Here is a 26,149-nt window from a genome sequence, read left to right on the forward strand (position 1 = left end):
ATGATCTCTCACTTAGGCCACGTTCACACAGTATTTATGTCCTTAATACGGTTGCGTTCACACACAGTATGGTTATTATTTTTGTGGTCGACTAGTAGTGTATACGTTAAGCTAAGCTATGCTCGTAAGGCAAAGATCTACAAAGAGTTTCACGCTCAAGTTCACAGAAAACGAGACGACCGAAAACGCATCCTGTTTGCTTTCGTTATTTTACAAAAGCGCAGTGTTTGGTTGTTATTGTGAGTGCACACAAATGAATGTCTTTACACATCTGAAAGATGTTTTACTCTTACCTGTATGCCCAAAAATGAGGGTGTAGGCTATTTTCAGATGGAGCAGCATTTACTACACAGAGCCGTAGTTCACTGAAAAGCTACACTTTATTGCTTTCGTTATCGTAGACGATTTAATCGTGCGATTATGCAATCGAAAGAAATCATTTGCGATAATGACAGCTGCTTGCGTAGTTTCTCAGTGAACTACGACTCTGTAGAAATGCTGCTCTGTCTGAAAGCACGTGAAAATACCACATTTAATAACATGTTTATACTCCAAACTCACTTTATGACATCAGTCGAGTATTTGACATTTTTACACAGAATAAGGCACACGTAGTATTCTTAGCAGTGATAAAGACATTGCATTATTATATACTGTATTATAAGGAAAATTATAATATTATTATAAAGCAAAAGGATTAGTTCCCTTTCAGAACAAAAATGTACAGATAATGTACTCGCCCCCTTGTCATCCAAGATGTCCATATCTTTCTTTTTTCAGTCGAAAGAAATTGTTTTTTGATGAACATTTCAGGATTTCTCTCCATATAGTGGACTTCTATGGTGCCCCGAGTTTGAACTTCCAAAATGCAGCTTCAAAGGACTCTAAACGATCCCAGCCGAGGAAGAAGGGTCTGATCTAGTGAAACGATTGGTTAATTTCAAAACAAATTGACAATTTTTATACTTTTTAACCTCAAATGCTCGTCTCATCTCTGCGATTCACATGCGTAGTCTGTGTAATCCGGGTCAAGACAGTTAGGGTATGTTGGAAAACTCCCTTCTCGTTTTAATCTTCAACTTCAAAATCGTCTTACAATGGTGTTTTACCTTTTTTTGTAAAGGGTGTTTGATCTTCTTTGCATGCTCACTTTGTAAACACTGGGTCGGTACTTCTGCAGCGATGGAGGACGATTTTTAAGTTGGGGAACAAAATGAGATGGGAGTTTTTTTGACATACCCTAACTGTCTTGACCCGGATTACACAGACTACATATAGGGCTGCAACGATTAATCGAACGATGTTGTGAGGCGCGTCTAGACAATGAAGCCGGTACTTTGATTAGTAGTAAATCTCCATCACGTGCGTTCAGCTGGAGCGGCAATTCAAACACCCCGCCGTAAATCACTGACAAGCCACACCAAATCGCGCTGAAAATCGAAATCGAATCGAATTCGATTTTCAGCGCGATTTGGCGTGGCTTGTCAGTGATTTACGGCGGGGTGTTTGAATTGCCGCTCCAGCTGAACGCACGTGATGGAGAATTACTACTAATCAAAGTACCGGCTTCATTGTCTAGACGCGCCTCACAACATCGTTCGATTAATCGTTGCAGCCCTAACTACATATGTGCATCGCAGAGACGAGACTAGACGAGCATTTGAGGTTAAAAAGTATATTTGTCAATTTGTTTAGAAAATAACCAATCGTTTCACTAGATAAGACTCTTCTTCCTCGGCTGGGATCGTTTAAGTCCCTTGAAGCTGCATTTAAACTGCATTTTGGAAGTTCAAACTCGGGGCACCATAGAAGTCCACTATATGGAGAGAAATACTGAAATTTCTTTATGACTGAAGAAAGACATGAACATCTTGGATGACAAGGGGGGTGAGTACATCATCTGTAAATTTTTGTTCTGGAAGTGAACTAATGTTTCTTTGAAAATGTTCACAGTTGAAAAGTGTAAGATGATCTGAATCTGGTTTTCTTGTGTTCACAGGTATGGCCTCACAAGTCTTGGTCTACCCACCACATGTTTTTCAAACTCAGACAAGTGCCTTTTGTAGTGTGAAGAAACTCAAAGTCGAGCCCAGTAACTGTGTTTACCATGAGAGGGCCTACCCACAGACTTACATGAATGGTGGAACCCTTGGCATCGCTTACCCGTCAAAACTCACCGCTTCGTTTAAGACACGAGATTCTGTGATCGGCAGGCAGCGCGGGCAGGAGTTCCCGTTGCAAACGGCTGCCGTACGCGGCGTGCGGCGTCAGCAGCAGAAAGGGGGCGTCTCCTCTCAGGACAAGGAGCCGGAGCAGCAGGACAGAGGACGGGGTTGCAGCAGTGGAGCTACAGGGGCAGCTGGACGGGGAAGGGGAGAGGGAAGCGGCAGTCAAGGAGGAGGTGGAGGACCGGGTGAAGGGGACGAAGGAGGTGGAGGAGAGGACGAGGGTGATCCGGACAACTGTGGACGAGGTTTTAACTTGCACGACAGCTCCCACAGATGCGGGCTGAAACGTAAGAGCGGGGAGTTGGAGAACTTGGGGAGCGCCATGCAGATTGTCGAGGACCTGTCAATGTTACCTGCGATGTTGCAATCCAACGTGGCCAACCCTGCGGTTGCGGTGCCGGCGGCACCCACGAAGCAAGGTGGGAACTCCGGAAATGTGGATGGAGACTACCAGTTGGTGCAGCACGAGTTGCTTTGCTCTTTGAAGAACACCTACGAGGTTTTAGACTTCCTCGGGCGTGGTACTTTCGGTCAGGTGGTGAAATGCTGGAAACGGGGCACCAACGAGATCGTGGCGGTGAAGATCCTGAAGAATCATCCGTCGTACGCGCGGCAGGGCCAGATCGAGGTGGGCATCCTGGCACGTCTGAGCAGCGAGAACGCCGAGGAGCATAACCTGGTGCGGGCTTTCGAGTGTTTCCAGCACCGCAGCCACACCTGCCTCGTGTTCGAGATGCTGGAGCAGAACCTGTACGACTTCCTCAAGCAGAACAAATTCAGTCCGCTGCCTCTGAAGGTGATCCGTCCCATTCTTCAGCAGGTGGCCACGGCACTAAAAAAGCTGAAGGCCATGGGACTGATTCACGCCGACCTGAAGCCTGAGAACATCATGCTGGTGGATCCTGTACGGCAGCCCTACCGGGTCAAAGTCATAGACTTCGGCTCAGCCAGTCACGTCTCCAAAGCCGTCTGCTCCACGTACCTCCAGTCGCGGTACTACAGGTATGTACTAACAAAACTCTCGATTGGTCATCAGCTGAAAGAAATTGTCTCCCAATAGTTGCACTTGTGTTTGGTTGCTATACTGAATGTTGAAGTTGAGTAGATGGGGAAAGTTACTTTTAAAAGTAATGCTTTACAATATTGAGTTACTCCCTAAAAAAGTAACTAATTACGTTACTTGGTTACTTTTTATGGAAAGTAACGTGTTTCGTTAGTTTTGCGCTACTTTATTGAATCTGGGAAGGGCTTGCTTGCTTGTTTTTAATATAAAAAGTTGTATTTTTGTCTAATGTAAAAGCCTTTTCACACCAAAAGCCTCAGGCTTAGAGAAAAGTGAATTGACGTCTGTACAGTAGACCGCAGAAGAACAAATGTCAACTCTTCAGCAATAAAAAAAGGAAAACAAATATTAGATTATCTTGAGTAATTTGTGCTTATTAGTATGGATGAATTGGATCATCGAAGGTCGGCAGCAAAGACATCAGTTAATAAAATGGGATTAAATACATAAAGGATATTTGTATTATTGAACATTTAATTATTGCAGGTTTGTGTTGAATTTCAGTGTTTTTATTTATTTTGAGGAAAACTGTATCTGTTTTTTAGTGAGTGAGATGAATTAATGCATGTTCACATTTATTCTAGAACTAAAGTAACATCTTACTCACAATTTCCCTCCACATGAGGACAGGAGAGCTTTTAATCAATAAATGAGGGACAAGTAACTGGCGTCACTTATTTAAAAAGTAACTCAGATATTTTCTTGTCAATTAAAAAGTAATGCGTTGCTTTACTAGTTACTTGGAAAAAGTAATATTTTTATTAGGGCTGGGACACAATTAATCGCGATTAATCGCATCCAAAATAAAAGTTTATGTTAACATACTAAATGTGTGTTTACTGTGTATATTTATTATGTATATATAAATACACACACATACATGTATAGCCTTTAAAAAATACTTATATGTGTGGATAGTTATATTTGTATTTAATTTAGATTATATATAGAATTATAAATATTTTATTTATTTTAATTGAATTTTTATTTTCAGTTTTCTTTAATATACATGTTTGTGTGTGTATTTATATATACATAATAAATATACACAGTAAACACACATTTAGTATGTTAACATAAACTTTTATTTTGGATGCGATTAATCGCGATTAATCGTGTCCCAGCCCTAATTTTTATGTAACTTGAGTCACTTGTAATGTGTTACCCCCAACACTGCTCTTGAGTTGTTCTGTTTGGGCTCTTAATCTCGCTTCTAGATCGGTGGAAGCTGTTAAGATCGTATGCTCTGTCTCGGTGTTATACAACTGAAATCCTTGTGGAATCACCAGTCAGGAAACACCACTGATGTAAAACAATTTCCCTTGTGTTCTAAAGCGACACTGACCTTGTAGAACTATTTGACCCCACTATGCAACAGGCAGTGGCTAAACCATTTTTGTCACATCACCATGGGAAAGGAAGTGATTTTTTTTGAGAAAAAGTACTTTGTACAATAGGCTAAAAACAACTGGTAATGGATGAGTTTTTGGAGAACTGCATTTTGCATGCAGGGAGCATTTGTAAATCTTGTCAGCCTCGTTTTAGATGGTAAAATGTTGGCTACATTTGTTTGTTTATTTTTTGGAAGAGTTATCATGTGTGTCTATGTCTTCTTTCCTAAATGTATCAAAGGAAATGCCTTGAATGTCATCTTGATAAATTGCCAAAATTAAAAATGTAGACAGAATGAACTTTACATGTACTTTTGTGCAGTTCGGTTGGAAAGCATGCCAGCGATGGGTAACCATTTTGCTATAATAATTTCAGTAAACCTTGATGAGGTTTGGATTTATGGTCCTTCATTACAGCATATGTGATTCTGGAGCACAAACCAGTCTTAAGTCGCTGGGGTATATTTGTAGCAATGGCCAAAAATACAGTGTATGGGTCAAAATGATTGATTTTACTTTTATGCCAAAAATCATTAGGATATTTAAGATCATGATCCATGAAGATATTTAGTAAATTTCTGATCCCAAATATATCAAAACATAATTTTTCATTAGTAATATGCATTGCTAAGAACTCCATTTGGAAGTTTAAAGGCAATTTTGTCTGTATTCAAAGTATCTCTGCCAAATATTGTCATATCCCAACAAACCATACATCAATGGAAAGTTTGTTTATTCAACTTTCTGATGATGTATATATCTCAATTTCAAAAAATGTACCCTTATGGCTGGTTTTGTGTTCCAGGGTCACATATAGAGTTTTAAGGTATTGATTGCTAGGAATGCATTCTGCAAATCGTGTCCATTAATCTTAAAATAAAGCATGGTTAGGTTTGCTATTTTAATTTAATTAGGTTTAACTCTTGGCAATTTGATTAAGTCCAAAAGGACAATACGAGACTACTGATTCATTCGTCACACTGAGCAGGGTCAGGCATTGCGGGACACATTTCATGCACTAGTATTAATTGCATCGTGCATTTGGAGATTTCCACACGTACAAACCATTTGCACACTCTCCACAGTTCATACAACTGAAATGCAAAAAGTAGTCAACTATTCTGAACAGCCACTGCATGCAAGTCTTAATGTGCCGAATGATTTTACATTTGATTTCATTTTTACAGAATGATTGTTAGGTTTGTTAATAAAATCTTTTGACTTCAGTAATCCAGTATGTTTTGGTGTCTCTTTTTTTTAAGACCAGAAATATGAGTATATGGGCTTCAGTGTCAGAGATGTGGGAATCTCAGTGTGACTCAGTGTCTAAATTGTTGAATTTTCAATGGTAAAAAAACAAATGTGGGTCACTTTGCATTCAGCTGATACTTATTGCATTTAAAGGAACAAACGATGCATAATGCTGAAACTAGAAATGTAGCTTGTTCCCAGAACAATTATTCTGATTTTAGTTCTGGTTCCTTAGAAATTTGTGTAATCTTATTAGAAATGGTACATTTCTAGCTTCAACATTTATTTGTTTTTCCACATGTGCATCTTTGAAAGAAAAATCGGAGTATGATCTGCATTCAAAGTGACCCACATTTGGTTTTCGACCACTGAGAATGAAATCTGAACAGTTTAGTGAAGGAGCAACAACAATCCTATAAAAGAAATAATAAATCCAAAAATAATGTAGCTGGAGAAGTTTTGAGTTGCTTTGACTGACACAGTAGTAAACATGATTTAATAGTAGCATGACTAATGGACATGTATTCTGCTATCTTGGAGTGTGTTGTGTCATCTGTAGGATCTTATTTCCAGCCGTGTCTATAAGTGAGTATAAACATGCCCCAGCTACTGAAAATCATGTCCATCTCAGATGTTTGTGTGATAATTCATGTTTGCGTTGTGTAGGTGTTATTCATGCAGTTCAGATTTCTTTGGCGTTCTGCCTTTTAAAGGAAATGTGATGATATTTGTTCAGATTTAAACATTGTAGAATGTGTTCAGCTTTGGTAAAGGTACTGTACTGTTATTGGTATCAAACCAGACCAAATATTTTTGGGTAAAGTTTGTGAGTGTTAGATGTTTTAAGCTTTGAGTGGTTTGGTCTGTCAGGGTTCGTACAAGGTGCTTAAATTGGACTTTTTGAAACGTAAGGCCTGGAAAACCCTTAAAAATAGTCATTTTTCTGTAAAGGTACTTGACAATTGCTTGACGAATTTTTAAAAGGCAGTAAATACGAAATTAGTGTCAAGTTTTGTTTTTGATGGAAACTACCTTTTCACAGAACATTAACAATGCAGCGCGTCTGATAAAAATGCAGCATGCTTTCTGGAGTGTGCATGATCTGGCAATATTAAACGTAACAGTACTCCTTATATCGGTATATGGTTGAGTTTGTTCAACTTTGGTGTTTGCATTTATATTATTTTCTCTTTTATTGCATGTGCTGTTTCCTCATTTCCAATCACATGCATTTAGGAAGACTGACACACTTTGTGTTGCACCGTTATCAATTGCAAGCGTTATTTCTAAATATATGATTTATGTTATGTTCATTTTTTTTTCTATAAAAAAAATCAGATTACTTGATTTCCAAAATAATCGTTTGGCCCAGATTAGTTAAAACATTTCAAAATACAACTGCATTGTTTTGCTTTTTGTTCCTACACTTGGAGTGGAGTTAAACTGTGGCAAATTCATTTGAATGAGTCTGATTTAGAAAGACACACACCTCTCAGAAAAGGTCTAACAGCTGAAAATGCAGATCAGAGCAAAAACCAAGATAACTGCCTGTAGAGCTCAGTGACAGACTTGCGTTAAGGCGATGATCTAGAGAAGAGTTCAGAAACAAATCTGCTGCATTGAAGGTTGACAGAAGCATTCTCCATAATGGAAGACGATTGGAACAACTAGGACTCTAGAAAATGTCCAAGCTGACAGAGATGGAGAGGTGAAAAGGTGAGGCAAAGAATGGCAGATAATTGCCAAATGCAGATGTGCAAAGATGCTCACATCAGACCCAAAAACACTTGAGGCTGTAAAGCTGCTTCAACTATGGACTGAGTTAAGGGTATGAATACTTATGCAATCTACTTATTCCAGTGTTTGATTTTTAATACATTTGTCAAATTTGCAAATCTGGTTTGTGCTTTGTCATTATTATGGTGTATGGAGTGTAAACTGATGTGGGGAAAAAAAAACTAATTTAAAGCAGTTTAACATAATGCTGCAACAAAATGTGACAACAATGAAGGGGTATGAATACTTCTGCAAGGCACTGTATATGTGGAAAAACACTTGTTAAACAGTTCTTCTCCACCTGTCTCTAACCTTTAAACCCAAACCTGCTCGTGTCCGGTGAAAGTGATCCGCGCTCGCCCCGTTTCTGCCGCTCCAGGGAGAGTTCTCTCAAACTCACAGCGGGGGCCAAGCGATGGAGACCGCTGCCTAAAATTAGCTGATGGGACGACGGCCAACTCCGCTTGACTTCTATAGATGGTGAAGTGCGCTGGCAGTCAAAGTGAAATAAGGCAGAGCAAAATACTAGAGATCACTTTAGCGCCCAGTCAAGGTCACCATCTTCTAGCGTCAGCTGTTTTGTTGCTTTTAGAAGCGAGAATATAGATAGACGGTCTTCGGATGAGAGTGTGTTCCAGCAATCCCACAAATATACACACATCTTTTGTTTAAAAGGACACCAGAATTTCATGAAAATGGTCAAGTGAGATTATTTTAAAATGTGTTTTTTTCTTCTTTTTTTCAAATACACTAAAAAGGATGAAAAAGTATAATAGTATTACAGTTTAGACATAAGATGTCATGTTCAGTGGTGAACAATTTCTTTGAGATCCAGATCAGGCTCATCTAATATCAGGTCATATAATGTTGTTTTTGGTGATGGTTTGGCATGAATGAACATGGACTTGGTCTCTTTCTGCCCATGTTCTGTTTGAGTTGGAAACTCTGCCTCATCTATCATTGATCTGCTAACTTTGGTAAGATCGCAAACAAGGGCAATCAAATTGTGTCCTGAAAGAGGAACAAAGTAAATTCTCTTCATCTCTTTGTTCGCTGTTATTTCATTTATATTTTATAGAGAGAGTCATATTTCTCATCACGTTTTTTATATGCATCTTAATGCCTGATCGAGTATAACCAGTCTTGTGTGTTGGAACTATGTGTAAGGAATTAAAATTAAAAGTTCAAGAATTGCCAAGGAGTTTTGATGTTGTCAAGGCCTGTTTGAGATGTGTTTTCCAGGATCAGCTCATGAAGGACAGTAGCATTGTTTGTATTAAAGCACCTATGCAATACTGTGCTGTTACCATGAGCTCCTACAGCAGTTTTGAACACAAAGGGCCTGTAAGAGTCACTGGACTGTGGTTCTGATAGATGTGAAGAGAAGAATAATTGGTAGATTGCAGTGTTTCCCACAGGATTTTAAAGAGTATGAGCGGTGAACCATGGTCCTCTAGTGGGATACAGGGACATGTCTTTCGCAAAGATTTGAAAGCAAAATGAAGACGTCCAAAACTATTTGAGAAACCAGACTGAAAGGAGTTCAACTCTTTGCCTTTCAATGACCATATTTTTTAAAGTGGAGCTTTTTATTTTTAAAACCTCTTAAATTGTGTTGGTGTCTCAGTCCAGATTATGTTCGTGATGTAGTTATTATCATGTCCACGGCTGTTAGTATGTTACTGTTGAAATACAGCTGCGCTGGGAAACTAGAGGAAGTTCGTCAAGATTAACTTTAAGTTGGCTTCAGAAGGCCTGACCAGAAAATTAGAAAAAGTTTTTAGACGTTTTAAAAGTTTGATCGTTTTCAGTCTTTCAGATAGATGGATGTTACTAGCATGTCATTAGTATGTTGCTAGCATGATTAACATGCTGCTAGCTAGTTTTTAGCATGATTAACATATTAATATGTAGTTGGCAAGCTGATTAACAAGCTCCCAGCATGCTGCTAGCATGTAGTTAGCATGACTAGCAAGTTGATGGCATGTTGCTAGCATGTTTCTATCATGATTAGCAAGTTGTTAGTATGTTGTTAGCATTTTTCTAGTGTGATTAACTAGTTACTAGCATGATTAGCAAGTTGCTAGCTGGTTGTTATCACGATTAACATGTTAACATGTTTTAGCATGATTAGCATGTCAGTAGTATGTTGTTAGCATGACTAGCTTGTTGCTAGCATGTTTTTATCATGATTAGCAAGTTGTTAGAATGTTAGCATTTTTCTAGTGTGATTAACCAGTTACTAGCATGATTAGCAAGTTGTTGGCATGTTAACAGGATTACCAAATTGTTAGTATGTTGCTAGCATTTTTTCTAGCATGATTAGCACGTTGTTAGCATGATTGGCAAGTTGCTAACATGTTTTAGCATGATTAACATGTTATTAACATGTAGTTAGCATGATTATCAATTTCCCAGCTTGCTGCTAGCATGTAGTTGGCATGATTGCAAGTTGTTAACATGTTTCTAGTGTGGTTAACAAGTTGTTAGCATGACTAGCTTGTTGCTAGCATGTTTTTACCATGTAGTTAGCATGATTTGCAAGTTAACATGTTTCTAGTGTGGTTAGCAAGATGCTAGCATGTTTTTAACATGTAGTTAGCAAGTTCCCAGCGTGCTGCTAGCATGTAGTTAGCATGTAGTTGCTGGCATGTTGCTAACATGTTTCTAGCATGATTAGCAAGTTGTTAGTGTGTTTATAACGTGATTTAGCAAGTAGTTGATAGAAAGTGAGTTTGAGTCTGAAGGGATTGTGGGAGTTTTGTCAGTGTGAGTTTGAATAGTGTTGATCATTTGAACATTCCCTCAATGTAAGTCTATGGGATTTTTCCCAGTTTTAATCGTCATTTTTAGGAAAAGCGTAAGTCGGATCAGTTAGAAAAGATCCAGCAGCTGGAGTCAGATCAGTCTGAAGATCTGGCCTGAGTTTGGAGTTTGTAGAGTTAAAACTCTAGGAGGAGTAGCGGAAACTAGAGTTTGTGTGTAAACAGATTCACAAACAGCCATAATTCTAAATCTAGAGAAGAACTGAAGGATGAACTTCTTCTAGTTAGAATAGAATGGTGTTTATTGCTCTGACCACTAGTGTGTTCACTCAGCTGAACTAGTTTGACCTCTGCTAACTGGTCTGGAACGGTTTGATCATGTTGTTAGACTCTGCTTCACTCGGATTGTCCTTTAATTCAGAGTTCTGTGAGTAAAGCAGATGTTTATAGGAATCCCTCCCACGAGGATCTGTCCCTCACTCTGGGATCTCAATCTTTATTAGTCTTTGTTTAGAGGCTATTCCCAGCAGCGCTCTCAGAGAACTGTGATGTGAAATATCCGGCTTATCTTCCTCCATCAGTGGAGCTGTGAGCTAGAATAAGGAAATACAGTTAGTGCATTATTGGAGATAGTTTGATGAGATTTGAGGTTCCATGTGGTATTCTAAAACAAAAGGATACAGGAAGTAAATATTTCAGCAAAATGTTGAAATTCAATCTTGAGGAAGGGTCTTCGTTTCAGGTTCTTGTCCAGTGATGATCTGCTTGATCTGAGGTTTGCTGATGGAGCTGGTGTTGGACAAGTGTTGTGTTCTGCTGTTTGCTGAGCTGGACACACAGAGCATGGTCAAGTTCATCACTGATCTACTTTGGCTCAAATATGAAAGCCCTCATCTCCCACAAGACTACTGTTGAGCTCAGATACACTAGATCTGCCTTTGCTTTGCATTTCAATCAGTGGTGGATGGAGTACACAAATCAAACGCAGATATGTGGAATTAAAAATCACTCCAGTAAAAGTACTCATTTATGTTCTTAAGGCGAGACACTGCAGGTGAATAGGGTAAACAACAACAACAACTAATAGTCATAACCTTACTTACTCAGCTGATTGATTACTTTGACAATGGCAAACATTTTTTGACCTGAAACACGAAGAGGCTGATGTTGATGTGTCTGCATTCAAGCATTTCAGTGGGCTTCAGCAGATCACCCTTTACAGCAGATTTAGTTCACAAACAACTGACCGTTTTGACCTAAATATGATTTTCACTTACAATGATTAATCCTAAAAATCCACATTAGTAACTTACTTTTAGCAGCATCAGTTGCGCATGCGATCACAAGATGTTACTCGTGAATTCAGTGAACTGGAGACTCGCTCTAAATGGATCATATAAACTGAATCAGTGAGTTGTTGACTCAAGAACAGCTGCAATCTGATCATTACCACTCATGAATGAATCGTTCGGTGCGTTCATTGAAAAGAATCAGTTTGTTGAAGCAGACCCGCTGCTTCTGCATCTCGGAGCACGTGATATAAGAACTAACAATATGTTTTATAAAATGTAGTAAAGTAAAAACTCTGGTCTTATGCTTTGGAATGTAGTGAAACTACTCCAGGAAAGTACAGATGCTTAAAGTACTTAACCCATTTAATCCCACTGGGTCACAATTGTGGCCGTAAAAAAGTTTTTTATTTTAAAAGCTCTAAAATCTTTGCTGACTGGTGTTTTAGTGCACTTCCTGCAAATATGGAACAAATAAAGGGTCTCAATTAAATATGTGCAGTTCACATGATTCGTGCAAATTGTCACATGACCAGAGCAGTCTATTTCCTGTTTGCACCATGAGACGATGATGGTTGCATAAAAGCTCCAAAACAAAGTATGTTAAAGATATGACAGATTTTTGGTACACATTCTCTCTAAGGTGTCTAGTATTAATATATAAGTTCACATATATTCATGTTCTCGAGTGCGGTCATAGGATGAGTAAACATGTTGTGAGCGGTGGGATAACAGTCAACTTAGGTTTACAATAGAAATCCAGTGCAGTTGTTAGAGAAGATTGACCTCAGATGTTACAATGACACAATATTGCACTAAATCAAAAGTTCAAATGTTACAAATTAGTTACAATATTGATGTTGCAACTAGGGATGCACGATATTTTGCCGATAATTAAGTCCTTCTTGTGGCCGATACCGATACGTTCATATTTGATAATTTTGTGCACCCAGGAGAATACAAAATCTGAGATAAACTAATGAAATGTACATTACTGTATATATCTGGGTCTAACAATCATAGCAAACATCAGTCCTGACTCTTCAAAAATGTTTTTATTTTTTGTGTAAGGCACCACAATTCTAAATAAATAAAATGCTTTGACATTTGTCAACCTGGAAAAAATGCGAAGTGCATTATGGAGTAACTTCAGATGTCCAAATGTCCGTTAAAGCTTCTTACTGATCATATGTGACCCTGGAGCACAAAACCAGTCTTAAGTCGCTGGGGTATATATTTGTAGCAATAGCCAAAAATACATTGCATGGGTCAAAATTTTTGATTTTTCTTTTATGCCAAAAAAAAAAGAAATTAAGTAAAGATCATGTTCCATGAAGATTTTTTTGTAAAATTCCTACTGTAAACATATCAAAATGTAACTTTTGATTAGTAATATGCATTGTTAAGAACCTAATTTGGACAACTTTAAAGGTGATTTTCTCAGTCTTTTTGATTTTTTTGCATTCTCAGATTTCTGATTTCAAATAGATGTATCTCAGCCAAATATTGTCCTATCATAACAAACCATACATCAATAGAAAGCTTATTTAATGAGCTTTCATATGATGTATAAATCTCAGTTTTGTCAAATTTAACCTTATGACTGGTTTTGTGGTCCAGGGTCACATATTATGAATGTGTGCAGCAACCAAATGGTACAAGGCGGGGAATAAAACATCAGAATCGAGATAAAAACATGAACTTTTCAGAATGCCGCAAGCCCAACGCAGGTCATGTGACATGAACCAACCAATCAGCTTCACCCGTTCCCTTAATAACATTGAAAGCACTGCCGAGGTGGAGGAATAACCATTTTTAAATAAATGTAATAACGGAGCTACTGCAAGCGATTTTTAATGCTGGAAATCCATCTATCCTTTGCTGAAACTTCCGCGTCTTTATGAAGAGCGCAGGTCATGGTTGCTGAGCAACGGCAGACGCCACAGCGGACACTACAGAGCGGTTTGGAACGAAAGAGAAAGCTGCGCGTCTAGCATTTTCCACGCGGTTTTAGGTGCGACATGTGAACGGCCCCTAAAACAGATTCACCGCGATGACGACCGCTGAAGTGAGATATATAAGATTTGTTGTGTTAAAACTTGACTGCTTTTTACCTCCTCTCAGAATCCTTGCTAAACGTGTTGCAAATAGCAATAGCATCGTCCTCCTCTGCCTCCGCCAAAAACTTCCAGACCGGCGAAGACGACGATGACGTATTAAACGCGACAAAGGCCGAGAGTCACTGCAGTTTACAGCTGCGCTCACTAGCACTTGCAACACTGCTAGCACTAATATTACAATTTGATGACATGTTGCAATAAAGTAATAATTTTGAAATATGTGGAGGGTTGTTTTGTCTTTTATCTCTGTATTCCTATCAATGTTGCTTAAGGATTTTTTTCTGCCTAATAGTAAGCCTAGAATGTGATCAAACAGTTTAAAATCGCTGGGCTATCCCACCGCTCATAATTGTGACTGACCATAGAACATTTTTTTTTTTTACACACTTTTCAAACAATCAAACAACAAAAAAAAAAAATGTATTGATTTCAAAGGGTTACTAATGACACATGATTTGGATATTTTTATTTCTAGGAAAAATTGGGGATTAAAGGGTTAAGTACAGTAAGTGTTACTGTCCACCGCTGCTTTATCACCAGGTGTTTGTAGATTTGTCATCGCCATTGTTGGGTTTTCTTAATCTTGATGTGTGAAGATCTCTGCCTGCTTTCAGAAGAAGATAAAATCTTGCAGATGTCTGTTTAGGAATGCCTTTGCTCTTCTCTGTGCACTGAGAACCTTAAGCGGCTTTACAGAGTAACCTGGAGTTTCCTCCGACCTCTGCAGAGCACTTTCCCGGCAGTACTAGGACTAAGTTGTCTAGTTCCAACCTGTCTCTGACAGCCTAATATCAAGAGGTAGATTTCAGTGTGTGTGTGATTGCATCAAAACATCTTTGATCTTCTAAGGATTTGTTGTGTCTGTCTTGCTATGAAAATGTTTGTAGGGTTTAACTTTTGGGGGGTTTATACATGACCATGAAGGGGTTTGCTTTCAAATCTGATCTTTAGTGTCCTCAGGTGATACTCCTCTAGTTGGCACGCCATTCTTTTCTCCTCTAAATATAGTGTCATAATCGAATTGCTTTGAAAAGCTTGAGCTTTGTGGAAAGGTAGCCTTGCTCTGTGGTGGTATTTCGGTGTTATGTGGTTGTTCGTTTGGGATCCTGCATCTGACAGAGCTTCTGTGGCTGTTATATTTTTGTTTTTACCAAGAGAAAACATGAGCATGATCGTGACCATTTCCTTGAAGTTTACAGACCTGCACAAGGTCCATGCCTCTTATCTGCTTATCATGGAAAAGGCTAAAGCAGTGCATGGGAGTTTTCTTTCACAGAGAGCACGCTAAGTCCACGATTATGAGAGAGAGCTGAAAGAACAGCGGTGGAGTGAGACCTGTAATTCTCTAACAGGAAGAGTTCATGTGGTTTGTTCAGTGTTCAAGGTGATTTGACTGGACTTAAACACACATACAGTACCAACATCGCAACCGTAGGCGTCTTTGAGTCTGATTACTCATTTATTACTTCAACTCCGGTGTTTTAATAACCAGACTTCAGTAAATATTCCGGGAACAGACCCGCAGGCGTTGTGTAGATATGGTATGGTGGATGGGTGTTGTGTCCCGTTCATGGGTTAATGAAAAGTAACCCTGTGAGGCAAGAGGATATTTTTAATGCCAATGCAAAAATAGTTGGGCACCGATGGCATCATGTAGGCCATGCTATATTGTTACTGTAAGTGGATGGAGCTGATTTTAGATCAGCATTTGCGTTCAGCTTTCTGTTATGACATGCATGTTCTGAATTTTATCCAGAGCTATTTCAGGTCTAAACATGCAGCTGCTGTTGCCAACCTATTGATTATAGTTTAAACATACCACGTTTTTAGGAGTGTCATACTTGTTTTTTTTTTTTTCTCACTCTCTTTCTACTAATAATGATTTTGTTTAAAAGTTTGATTTTGTAATTGGTTACCATGCATTTGCAACTGAAAACTACAAATGAAGAAATATTTAGTAGCAGCAGTGCGACTGACCTGATCAGCATGTTTGTGTCTGCGCTGAGGGAGGCTTCAAAGGTTTCTACGTATTTTTGCAATCTTGAGTAATTGATCGTTGATTATAATGGATTTTGTGAGATTGCGATGAACTAAGATGAGTGATGGCTTTTAATGATTTTTAAGAGTTTGTAAATGAGATATTGATTTAATACGACAGTTAAATAAACAAAAAGTTAATATTAAGTGACTTGCGTTGTCTGACTATGATTTTGCTCTATTTCGTTGTCAAAAATGGTCTGAAACAAGTCACAACTGAGCCGCTGTGCATCTCCATTCAAACACAGCGGTGTTTCGTTTGTGAATGAACGTGCATTTTTAAACAAATCTAGTGAGTCAATGATTCAATTTCCCATTCGTAAAGGCTGTTCGTACAAATCAAATGAATGATTCGTTAATCTTGTCGCCACCTACTGGCAGGTTTAGTTTCATTTTTAAAGTATCTTTTCAGTTTAAAATCTAGGGCTGTATTCAACCAAAGAAAATCTTGGTCGACTGAAGTCCTGAAACTTTCAACTAAAAATCGACTAAAAAAGACGTTGTGGGGAAAAAAAAAAAGTACGTTACATTAATTAGACGCACTGTGCTCAGTACTTGGTAGCCTTGTTGTCTGCCTAAATTAATTTTAAATAAACATAAAAAACTAATAGGCTATTTGCAGTATATTAAATCGTTTTTGACCTAATTATTTTGCACTGAAATGAGTCTGACACACGAGTCTGTCGTCTCTGACAGCGGTGCATCACGTGCACCTGCGCAATATCATAGCCTGTGATTTCTGAAAACAGTACTATGTTGTCAACTAGTGATATCACAAAAACTTTTGAGGAATGTGCAACATAATTTAGAAAATTATTTTTGTCATATGTTATAATAACTGTCAGACACTATAATTTCAGCCGCTCTGCGCAGCTCGCACAGAACGAGGCTGAACATAAAAGCTCAGCTTCGCGGCTGAGACACGAATAGACTTAAAGCTTTTACTAGTGTCAGTCTGAGAGATCGCCGATACACGATACTATGGTGCTAATTTAATGAATTATCTATGTACTAAATTCCTTATTCGTTTTGTAAAGGTAGACCTGCTATTGGCATATGATTAAGTTGTGCGTGTACAGAGCGCTGACTGGAGTTGCGCCGGAGTTGTTTAAGTTACTTTCGGTTTCATTCTCTGCTATCATCAGTGAGTGAGTTGTAAATGTGCGTGCATGAATGTAAATGAATGAATCTTTCTTTACCCGTCATACTGCAATAATGTTACCGCTGTATGTCTGACCGTTGTCATCAGGTGATGTTGTAGTTCAGTTCATATTGAATGCGGAGAAGTGATGCGCGTGTAATTCACGTGCGTATGTTTGGCGCCATTTGATCGCATCGTAATTCTGATTAATGCATATAGATGTTACAGAGGTGAATGTTTATGTTTCCTATATACAGACCGATTATGATACATCGTAATTAATTCAGCCTGAACCACGTTTTACTACCTCTGTTATCCTAATGACTGCAATGCTAATATAATATAACACAATTAGTGCTTTCCACCTGATGAAATGAGCGCGGCAAAAAATCGACCAATCAGAATTTTGGTCGAAGCAGACCGTATCGACCAATTAATCGACTAATCGACTGGGACGTTACAGCCCTATTAAAATCATTTATTTTTTTTATATTCAAAATGTTTTATTTAAAACATTAATCTCAACATGAATTCATGAATTTGATTGCACTCATGCCACCTCTGAGCCTCATTAAAGACGAAAATACACCTGCAAGCCAGTTTTGCGCTCTTCTGTATTGATGACCGCTCTTCTTAATTTTGTGTATTTTTTTTATTTTTTTTTAGTTTTCTGTTTTAATTCGAATTTTTAAAAAGCTTATAAACTATATTATTTGAAAGGTTGATGTAAAACATGACACCCTTTGCATAAAGTTTTACAAAATGACATTACAAAGTTAAAACCAAAACTTTAAGGAGTCAAATATCACCTCGTAATGGGAAGTCTAATTTTGGATCAGATCTTTTGATTATTGCTTATGTGCTTCTGAAATTTTGACTGCTCCTAATATATTTAAGTTAGGGGCACAAGTGCTCCTTTAAATAATAATAAATAATAAAAATAAGTATAGGACCCTGAGGGCAGTTGTACAAAGACACTGTATATGGACAAACTGTGTTGATTTAATTAGTACATTTATAATTATTATAGTTTATGAAACGCAGATTGACACCACATGAAAGTGCTTGAGTTTTAGTCCTATAATCAGTATAACCCAGCTTGATTTTTGAAAGACTGTTCTTGTTGTCAAACCCCAGGTTTTCTTAAATGTAAGGATGTGGCTTTGGTAGACACAAGGTTGTGAACTGCTGGTCTACAAGCCACCCTCCAAAAGCAGCCCAGGTTTGCTGAGTGTATGCAGTGGCTCTGGCTGGTGTGATTATTCAGTGGCGCTCAGAGAAGGATCAGATATATGGACGTTATTGGATCGGCCCTCACGTGTTTATGGGGGAGAGACGATATATGAGAACCGCAGTGGATCATCACCCAGCGAATGAGCTGCTTTATTCACATCAGGAAGCTTTCTGAACTCCTTCAGCTGATATAAGGGAGCTTGTAGGAGGACGCTGAATGCAGGCTGTTTTGGACTGAATGTTGTTAGGTATGTCCCACATTAATGCACCAGGGCCTAAAATGTTTCCTGTCCTCATGGGTATTTACCTGTCAGCCGTTATACTGTGCTTTTAGCACACACCAATGCAGCCATAGACCTGTATAATTTCATATATTGGAGCGTGAATAAAACTATGAGTATGTGTGTCAGATCTGTGTCACGTTCAGCAGCGGCAGCTCTTAAAGTAATAGCAGCCAAATCGTATTTTATCAAAGAACAAAAGAAAAAAGAAGAAATCGGTAACCTTTGTAGTTTTAAGGATTCATACATATATATATATATATATATATATATATATATATATATATATATATATATATATATAGAATTTAAATAATAATGGGTTTATGTGAAGATTGTTTTAAGTTCACTTAAATTAGAAGTTATTTATTCTAATTAATCTAATAAAAAGTCTAATAAATGTTAAAATGGATATACTGTAATGCTGAATGTTTATAGTCATTGGTTAAATATTAGGAAAAAAAAAAAAGAAAAATAAATAACGTGTGTATATACACTGCCGTTCAAAACTTTGAGATCAGTAAGATTTGTAGGTTCCGTGTACTTTTTCGTTCATTCATTATTCAATTTCGGAATGAAAGATGAAATTTAAAAAAGGGTGCAGCTTGGTTTTTTGTTTAAAAGAAAAAAGCAGAAATGGCTGTATTTTGTTTTCCAAATGTATTGTTGTCATCAAATAATAATAATAGAAAATTGGACGCATTCCGATCGTTTTTAATTTGTAATATTTATTTGTACATTTATTGTATTTCATTTGACTGATCATATCTTTACCCGGAAGTAAATTACACCGTCGAGCGGGTATCAATTATTATTGTCTAGTATCACTAAAAATGCTACTAAGATCTATATTACTATCACACGAGCCAATGGCAATTAAATGCACGGATGCATAGTCAGATAATGAATGAAATACAACTGTTCACAACAGAAGATTGTGACTCATGCTGCATACGCAATGACAATTATGCCTACTGTAAATATAGATATACAACTACGATTAGAGTTGTTTGCATAAAATGCACCGTGAACATTCACACGTTTGCCTAGCTGTGATAGTCTACAATTTATCTCCATTAATACTATTTTCTCAATTCTGCGCATATATTTTCATTTACCTTACATCAATTGCTCGATCATTATCATCACATATTTTACATTTGTAACTGTAGGTACCACAAACAATTTAATATAGCTAAGTTTGTGCATTTTTACAGGTAGTAAAATACTGTGTGTGCTGCTTATAAACACCAGAGAGATAATGATTCATGAAAAAGATGGTCTTTACTCATCTCACTTGCACAAAATAAATGCAGTAATAGAAAGTACAGAAACGCACAAAATACACTGAAATACACTGGGAATTATATAAATAAAGATATGATCAGTCAAATGAAATACAATAAATGTACAAATAAATATTACAAATTAAAAAACGATCGGAAATGCGTCCAATTTTCTATTACTATTATTTGATGACAAAATACATTTGGAAAACAAAATACAGCCATTTCTGCTTTTTTTCTTTTAAACAAAAAACCAAGCTGCACCCTTTTTTAAATTTCATCTTTCATTCCGAAATTGAATAATGAATGAACGAAAAAGTACACGGACCTTTGTAATGTGTTTTTTTTAAGAAGTTGTTTGTGTTCATCAAGGCTGCATTTATTTGAAAAATCCAGAAAAAATTAATATTGTAAAATAATATTTAAATGTAAAATAACTTGTCATTTTTTTTTGACCAAAGCTGAATTTTCAGCATTACTCCAGTCTTCAGTGCCACATGCTTCTCAGAAATTCTAATATTCTAATTACTGATTCATTAGTGTTGAAAACAGTTGTGCTGCTTAATATTTTGTTGGAACCTACTTTTTTTTTCTTTTGAATTCTTCAATTTAAAATTTGTTGTCAGTAATTTTTTTTTTTTTTTTTAAAGAAATGAATAGTTTTATTCTCCAAGGATGTGTTAAATTGATAAAAGGTGATTGCAAAGACTTATTGAAATTTGAATAAATGCTGTTCATTTTAACCTTTTAATCATCAAAAAAATCATGAAAAAAGTATCACAGGTTCCAAAAAAATATTAAGCAGCACAACTGTTTTCAACATTGATAATAAAAGTAATAAATCAGTATATTAGAATGATTTCTGAAGGATCATGTGACACTGAATCCTTTAGTAATGATGCTGAAAATTCAGCTTTGCATCACAGGAATAAACTTTTATTTTAAAATGTATTAAAACAGAAAACCATTATTTTAAACTGTAATAACATTTCATGAAATTACTGGGATTTTTTTTCTGGATTTTTGAAGTATGTACAGCCTTGAGCAGCATAACATAATTCTTTAAAAAAAAAAACTGTTAAACAGTAGTGTATGTATGTATATGTGTATGTGTGTGTGTGTGTGTGTGTGTGTATATATATATATATATATATATATATATACATATATGCATATATACACATATACATACATATATATATATATATATATATATATATATATATATATATATATATATATATATATATATATATGATGTTCACAGTGTGATGAATTATAAACAAAGCAAGGCTTATACAATTGTGCTTCCTTTATAATCACTGAAGCAGTCAATAACTTCAGCACAGATTCCCTTATTTACATCATGTTTACTTTGTTGGTTATAATGAAAGAATGCGAGTCACCTTCAGGATATAGACATGAATACAAATGTAAAGTGTGGTGTGTGTAAGAGCTGCTGAAGTGGAGATTTATATCTCAGTGTAGAAGAAGAAAATCATGGTCTTTAAAAATCTGTATTGTGACTGAAATCTATTGACACAAATAGATAAAGTGCTATAAAAGAAACACTTAACAGTGTGTTCTGGATGTTTTCTTTCCACTTTTCTGAAAAAAAAAAAAAAAACACTTTATGAAAAACCAAAAAGCCCAAAATCTCAAACATGACAGGTGCATGAAAAGATGTGTTTTTGCCAGCGGTGTCTCTCCTTCAAGTCATCCTTTCAGCTGTACGTATGAACTAAGAGTTCATGTCAAAACTGAAGAATACTTGATACCTTTGTTGGCTTTAGCGTGTTGCTAAACTAAAGTCCTGTCATTCCTAATAATGTTGTGCACTTCTATTTGACTAACAGAAGTGTGCTTGTGTTTGGTGAGTGACTGTAATCTGGAGCAGCATCACTCTCACACGCAGAGACCTTAATGCCATTCAATGAGATCACCGTGGTGATTTGTTGCTAAGCAGTCACTGGGCTTCCTGCGTTACCATGGCTACACTTAAAGTACCAGCTCACTGACCTAGTAACCCACGTCACACCAGTCCTTCCCTAAACTAACACTGACTGGGCTTTTACACAGACACTCTCATGGCCTGTTTAAACTGTTTGATCTTTTGAAATGAAGATTCTGAGGCGTGTTATTCTCCAGTTAGCAATACTGAATAACACAGAGCTCATCTAGGTATTTGAGGCCAGTGTCTCAGCATTGTCTCTCATTTCATTCAACTGCAACTGCTCTAATCTTGTGCTTCAGTCACCACTGTCAAATTAAACCAGAGGATTTCAGTAGGGATGCACCAAAAAGAAAATTCTTGGACACCCATCGAGCCGAAGGCTGATTATTGAACACAGTGTGGTTTTTTTTTTTTTTTTTTTTCACCATTGCATAAATTAAATGGCCAAAATGTGCTTTTTACAGTTTTGTCTTGCTTTTCAAAGAAAAAAATATTAAATGTTTAAATTTACTTAAAACTGAACATTTTTAACATTCTAGTAGACATTATAGCCTACCAACAAACCACAATTAACTTAAAATTAATAAGTTAGTAAAATAATATTCTTTGGCCATTTTTCTTGAATCAGGCATGTGTTTTTAATGAACAAGTAAATGCAGTCTTGCTGAGCAAAGGAGAATGTTAGAATAAATGTATTAATAGAGCTGTATTTTATTTTCCAGAACAACAGTAAAATTACAATACTAACATTTCTGAATGTTGTCTTTTATTTAGTGGTAAGCCCACAAGAAGAGCTCAGTCCTAGTTTTTGCTGGCAGCAGCAGATTTGTGAATGATCGTCATCTTTGGTCTTTGAACCCTGGCTAAGGAGCTGCTGTCAGAATAAACACAATTGGTGTCTGGTGTATTAGACAACAGAACGTTCTGGAGTTGATTGACTAATGGATGATTTCAGTCATCATACAGTAACCTTTCTCTCCTCATGAAGACATGCGATGTGCTTCTAAACAGTCTCTCGCTGTCGCTGCTGTCTCAGACAGTTTTAAACGCTTCCACACTGAACACGTTTGATCATTAGTGCACGCCTCTATTTGATCACGTCATTGTTCGCTATCATTTATTCAGCCTTTTCAATTTTTTTTGCTATTGTGAGCCAAATAATTTGAGTTGCCGAACATTCGGTGCATCCCTAGATTTCAGTATTAATAGTAGGCTGTGAAAAACAAAGTGTTTGTCTTGCTGCCAAAGTGATTGGTACACAGTAATGGATTTAAGATAATAAAAACGATTTTTAAAACTCAATTCATCCATATTTAATGTCTAATTATTTATTTATGTAACAACTGGCTGGATGTACATTGTCTTACATGTTTTTCCTTTATTGTGGAACCTTTCTAGACATGGGTGAAATGATTTGATCTAAGATTGCTCTTTTAAATGATGCCTATATTCCAGCTGATTTGTCACATTATTCGTAGAGCATCAGCTAGTAGTGTATCTCCTGTTCTGCAGATGTCACAGAGTTGGTGCCAGATTGCCGCTCTACACACAGACACACAGTCCACAGTCTCTGTCTGTATCAGTTCTCTGGGTTTGCACTGTCCAAATGGGAAAGAATGTTCTAAATTCCATGACTCTGTGCCCTTCTCACTGAAATTAAATTGTCCTTGTGGGTAACCTTTTCCACACAGTTCTATGCACTTTTTCCACCTGCTCTCAGTGCTGTGTAGTAGTGTTTTGTCAGGGTAACCAGGTCAGTTTGGTTTTATAAACTATAATATTCTTTAAACGCATTTAGTGCAGTGGCCACATCTCAAAACTATACCACTATTACTTTTCACTGCAGCACTTAAAGGGTTACTATACCCTACAAAATGAAAATTTTGTCATTAATCACTTACCCCTGTGTCATTCCAAACCTTTGTTCATCTTCGGAACACAATTTAAGATATTTTAGATGAAAACCAGAGGTTTAAAGGACTAGTTCACTTCAAGAACAAAAACGTACAGATAATTTGTTTACCGCTTTGCCATTAAAGATGTCTTTCTTTCTTCAGTCGTAAAGAAATTATCTTTTTGAGGAAAACATTTGAGGATTTCTCTCCATATAGTGGACTTCTATGGTGCCCCGAGTTTGAACTTCCAAAATGCAGTTTAAATGCAGCTTCAAAGTACTCTAAACGATCCCAGCCGAGGAAGAAGGGTCTCATCTAGCGAACCATTGTCCATTTTCTAAACAAATTAACTATTTATATACTTTTTAACCTCAAATGCTCGTCTTTGTAATCCGGGTCAATACAGTTAGGGTATGTCGAAAAACTTCAAAATCGTCCAACATTGCTCTTTTTTTTTTTGTAAAGAGGTGTTTGATCTTCTTTGTATGTTCACTTTGTAAACACTGGGTCGGTACTTCTGCAGCGATGTAGGACGATTTTGAAGTTGGGGAAGAAAACGAGATGGGAGTTTTTTGACATACCCTAACTGTCTTGAACCAGAAAAAAACTGACAGACAGGGACAAGACGAGCGTTTGAGGTTAGAAAGTACATAAATAGTGAATTTGTTTAGAAAATAACTGACTATTTCACTAGATAAGACCCTTCTTCCTCGGCTGGGATCATTAAGGGTGTACTCACACTAGGCAGTTTGAACCGTGCCCGAGTGCGTTTGACCACCAAAGCGCGGTTCGTTTGACTAGTGTGAGTGCTCCGAACCGTGCCCGGGCGCGGCTCGTTTAGCCGTCCCTGGCCCGCTTGGAAGAGGTGGGCCAGAGCACGGTTCAGTTGGACTCGGGCGCGGTTCGCATGCAGTGTGAGCGCTAACCGTGCTGGAGCACGGAACAGGACGCGTGATGTCGCGTTTTTGCGAGGTAATCAGCGTTTTTATAGTCCATAATCAAAGCTGCAAAGTCCTTGCTGCACTTCAGCTGGTAATTAAAAACCTCCTCGTACGAACAGCAAGATTGCGCGAAAATTTTCGTGCCACAAAGGCGAAAGACCTGTTTAATAATAGGCTGTGAGAGGGCTGTGGACCACCGCGGACCAAACGATTTAAAATAATTATCCAGAAAGTAAACTATTTCGCGTTCAGCGCGAGCGTTGCTCTTCCTGTTTATCCTGAAACCATCGCAACATAATGACGTAAGCGTGCTCCGGCACGAATGCTGAAACCCTATGTGAGTGCAGGCCAGAGGGGGAGTGGGGAGGGGGAGTGGGGAGGGGGGACAATCGTGCTCGAGCCCGGTTCACAGCAACCGTGCCTAGTGTGAGTACACCCTTAGAGTCCTTTTAAACTGCATTTTGGAAGATCAAACTCGGTGCACCATTGAAGTCCTTTATCCTGAAATGTTTTCCTCAAGAAACATCATTTCTTATCGACTGAAGAAAGAAAGACATGAACATCTTGGATGACAGGGGGGTGAGTACATCATCTGTATTTTTTTTTTTTTTTTTTTTGTTCTAAAAGTGAACTACTCCTTTAAGGACAAAATTTTAATTTGGGGGAAGAGTGACCCCAAAGTTTTTGTTTATTTATGTGAAATAAAATTCTAACAACAACAAAAATGGTAAGTCTGTAATATCCAAACATATTTACCATTTGAAAATTCAAAATGTGCAAAAGAATGTAATTAAATCAGGAATTCAGTGTTGATGCAGAAGCATAGTTGTGATAGTGTGTAGTCTGAGGATGACATTTTGAGTGTTTCTTATGTCGGTGTTTGTGTCATCACAGGGCTCCAGAGATCATTCTTGGCCTGCCGTTTTGTGAAGCCATAGACATGTGGTCGCTGGGATGTGTGATTGCTGAGCTCTTCTTGGGCTGGCCGCTTTACCCAGGAGCCCTCGAGTTTGACCAGGTAATTCTTCTAAAACACCACCTCTTTTCTCCTGTCTGGGTGAATCTGATGAGACCTGCTATGGATGGGATGATAAATCGATTAGTGGATCTATTCTGAAATCTTCATCGCATTTCTCTTTGGAATCCATTCTGAGTTTCGATTTTAACAGCAGATGGCGCTCTAATCTAGTTTTTATCTGGATACTCAAACACTCACAAAGAAAGAGTGCTGAAGAGTCATCAAATTTCACCTCGTTCACTTCTTTTTCAAGTTGTGTGATTAGTTATTTTAGGTTCAAGTGTGTGTAAGGATTTGGAAACAAGCAGAGCACGGCTGTTCCTAAAGCAAGCAGTGGCATCTGCTGTTCAAAACTAAGCTCAGAATCGATTTGAGGAAGAATCGCGACGTGTTCTGAAAATCTCAGAACCAATGCTGAATCATTTCTCCAATCACGTTGCAATGATTTATCCTCCCATCCTTACACTGTAAACAGTTTTC

The 26,149-nt window shown here is 37.5% G+C and overlaps 1 protein-coding gene across 1 annotated transcript in view; it reads left to right on the forward strand.

Annotated features, from left to right (window-relative positions):
• The window catches only part of hipk3b (homeodomain interacting protein kinase 3b), an 82,844-nt gene that overhangs the window by 12,755 nt on the left and 43,940 nt on the right, over positions 1–26,149 (forward strand). Inside the window, exons 2-3 of the mRNA XM_073849975.1 lie at positions 2,000–3,230; positions 25,546–25,669. Coding sequence (XP_073706076.1) covers positions 2,002–3,230; positions 25,546–25,669 — 1,353 coding nt within the window. The 5' untranslated portion in view covers positions 2,000–2,001. The remainder of the gene's footprint in view (positions 1–1,999; positions 3,231–25,545; positions 25,670–26,149) is intronic.

Source organism: Garra rufa, chromosome 11, assembly GCF_049309525.1.
Source record: "Garra rufa chromosome 11, GarRuf1.0, whole genome shotgun sequence".
Classification (NCBI taxonomy): domain Eukaryota; kingdom Metazoa; phylum Chordata; class Actinopteri; order Cypriniformes; family Cyprinidae; genus Garra; species Garra rufa.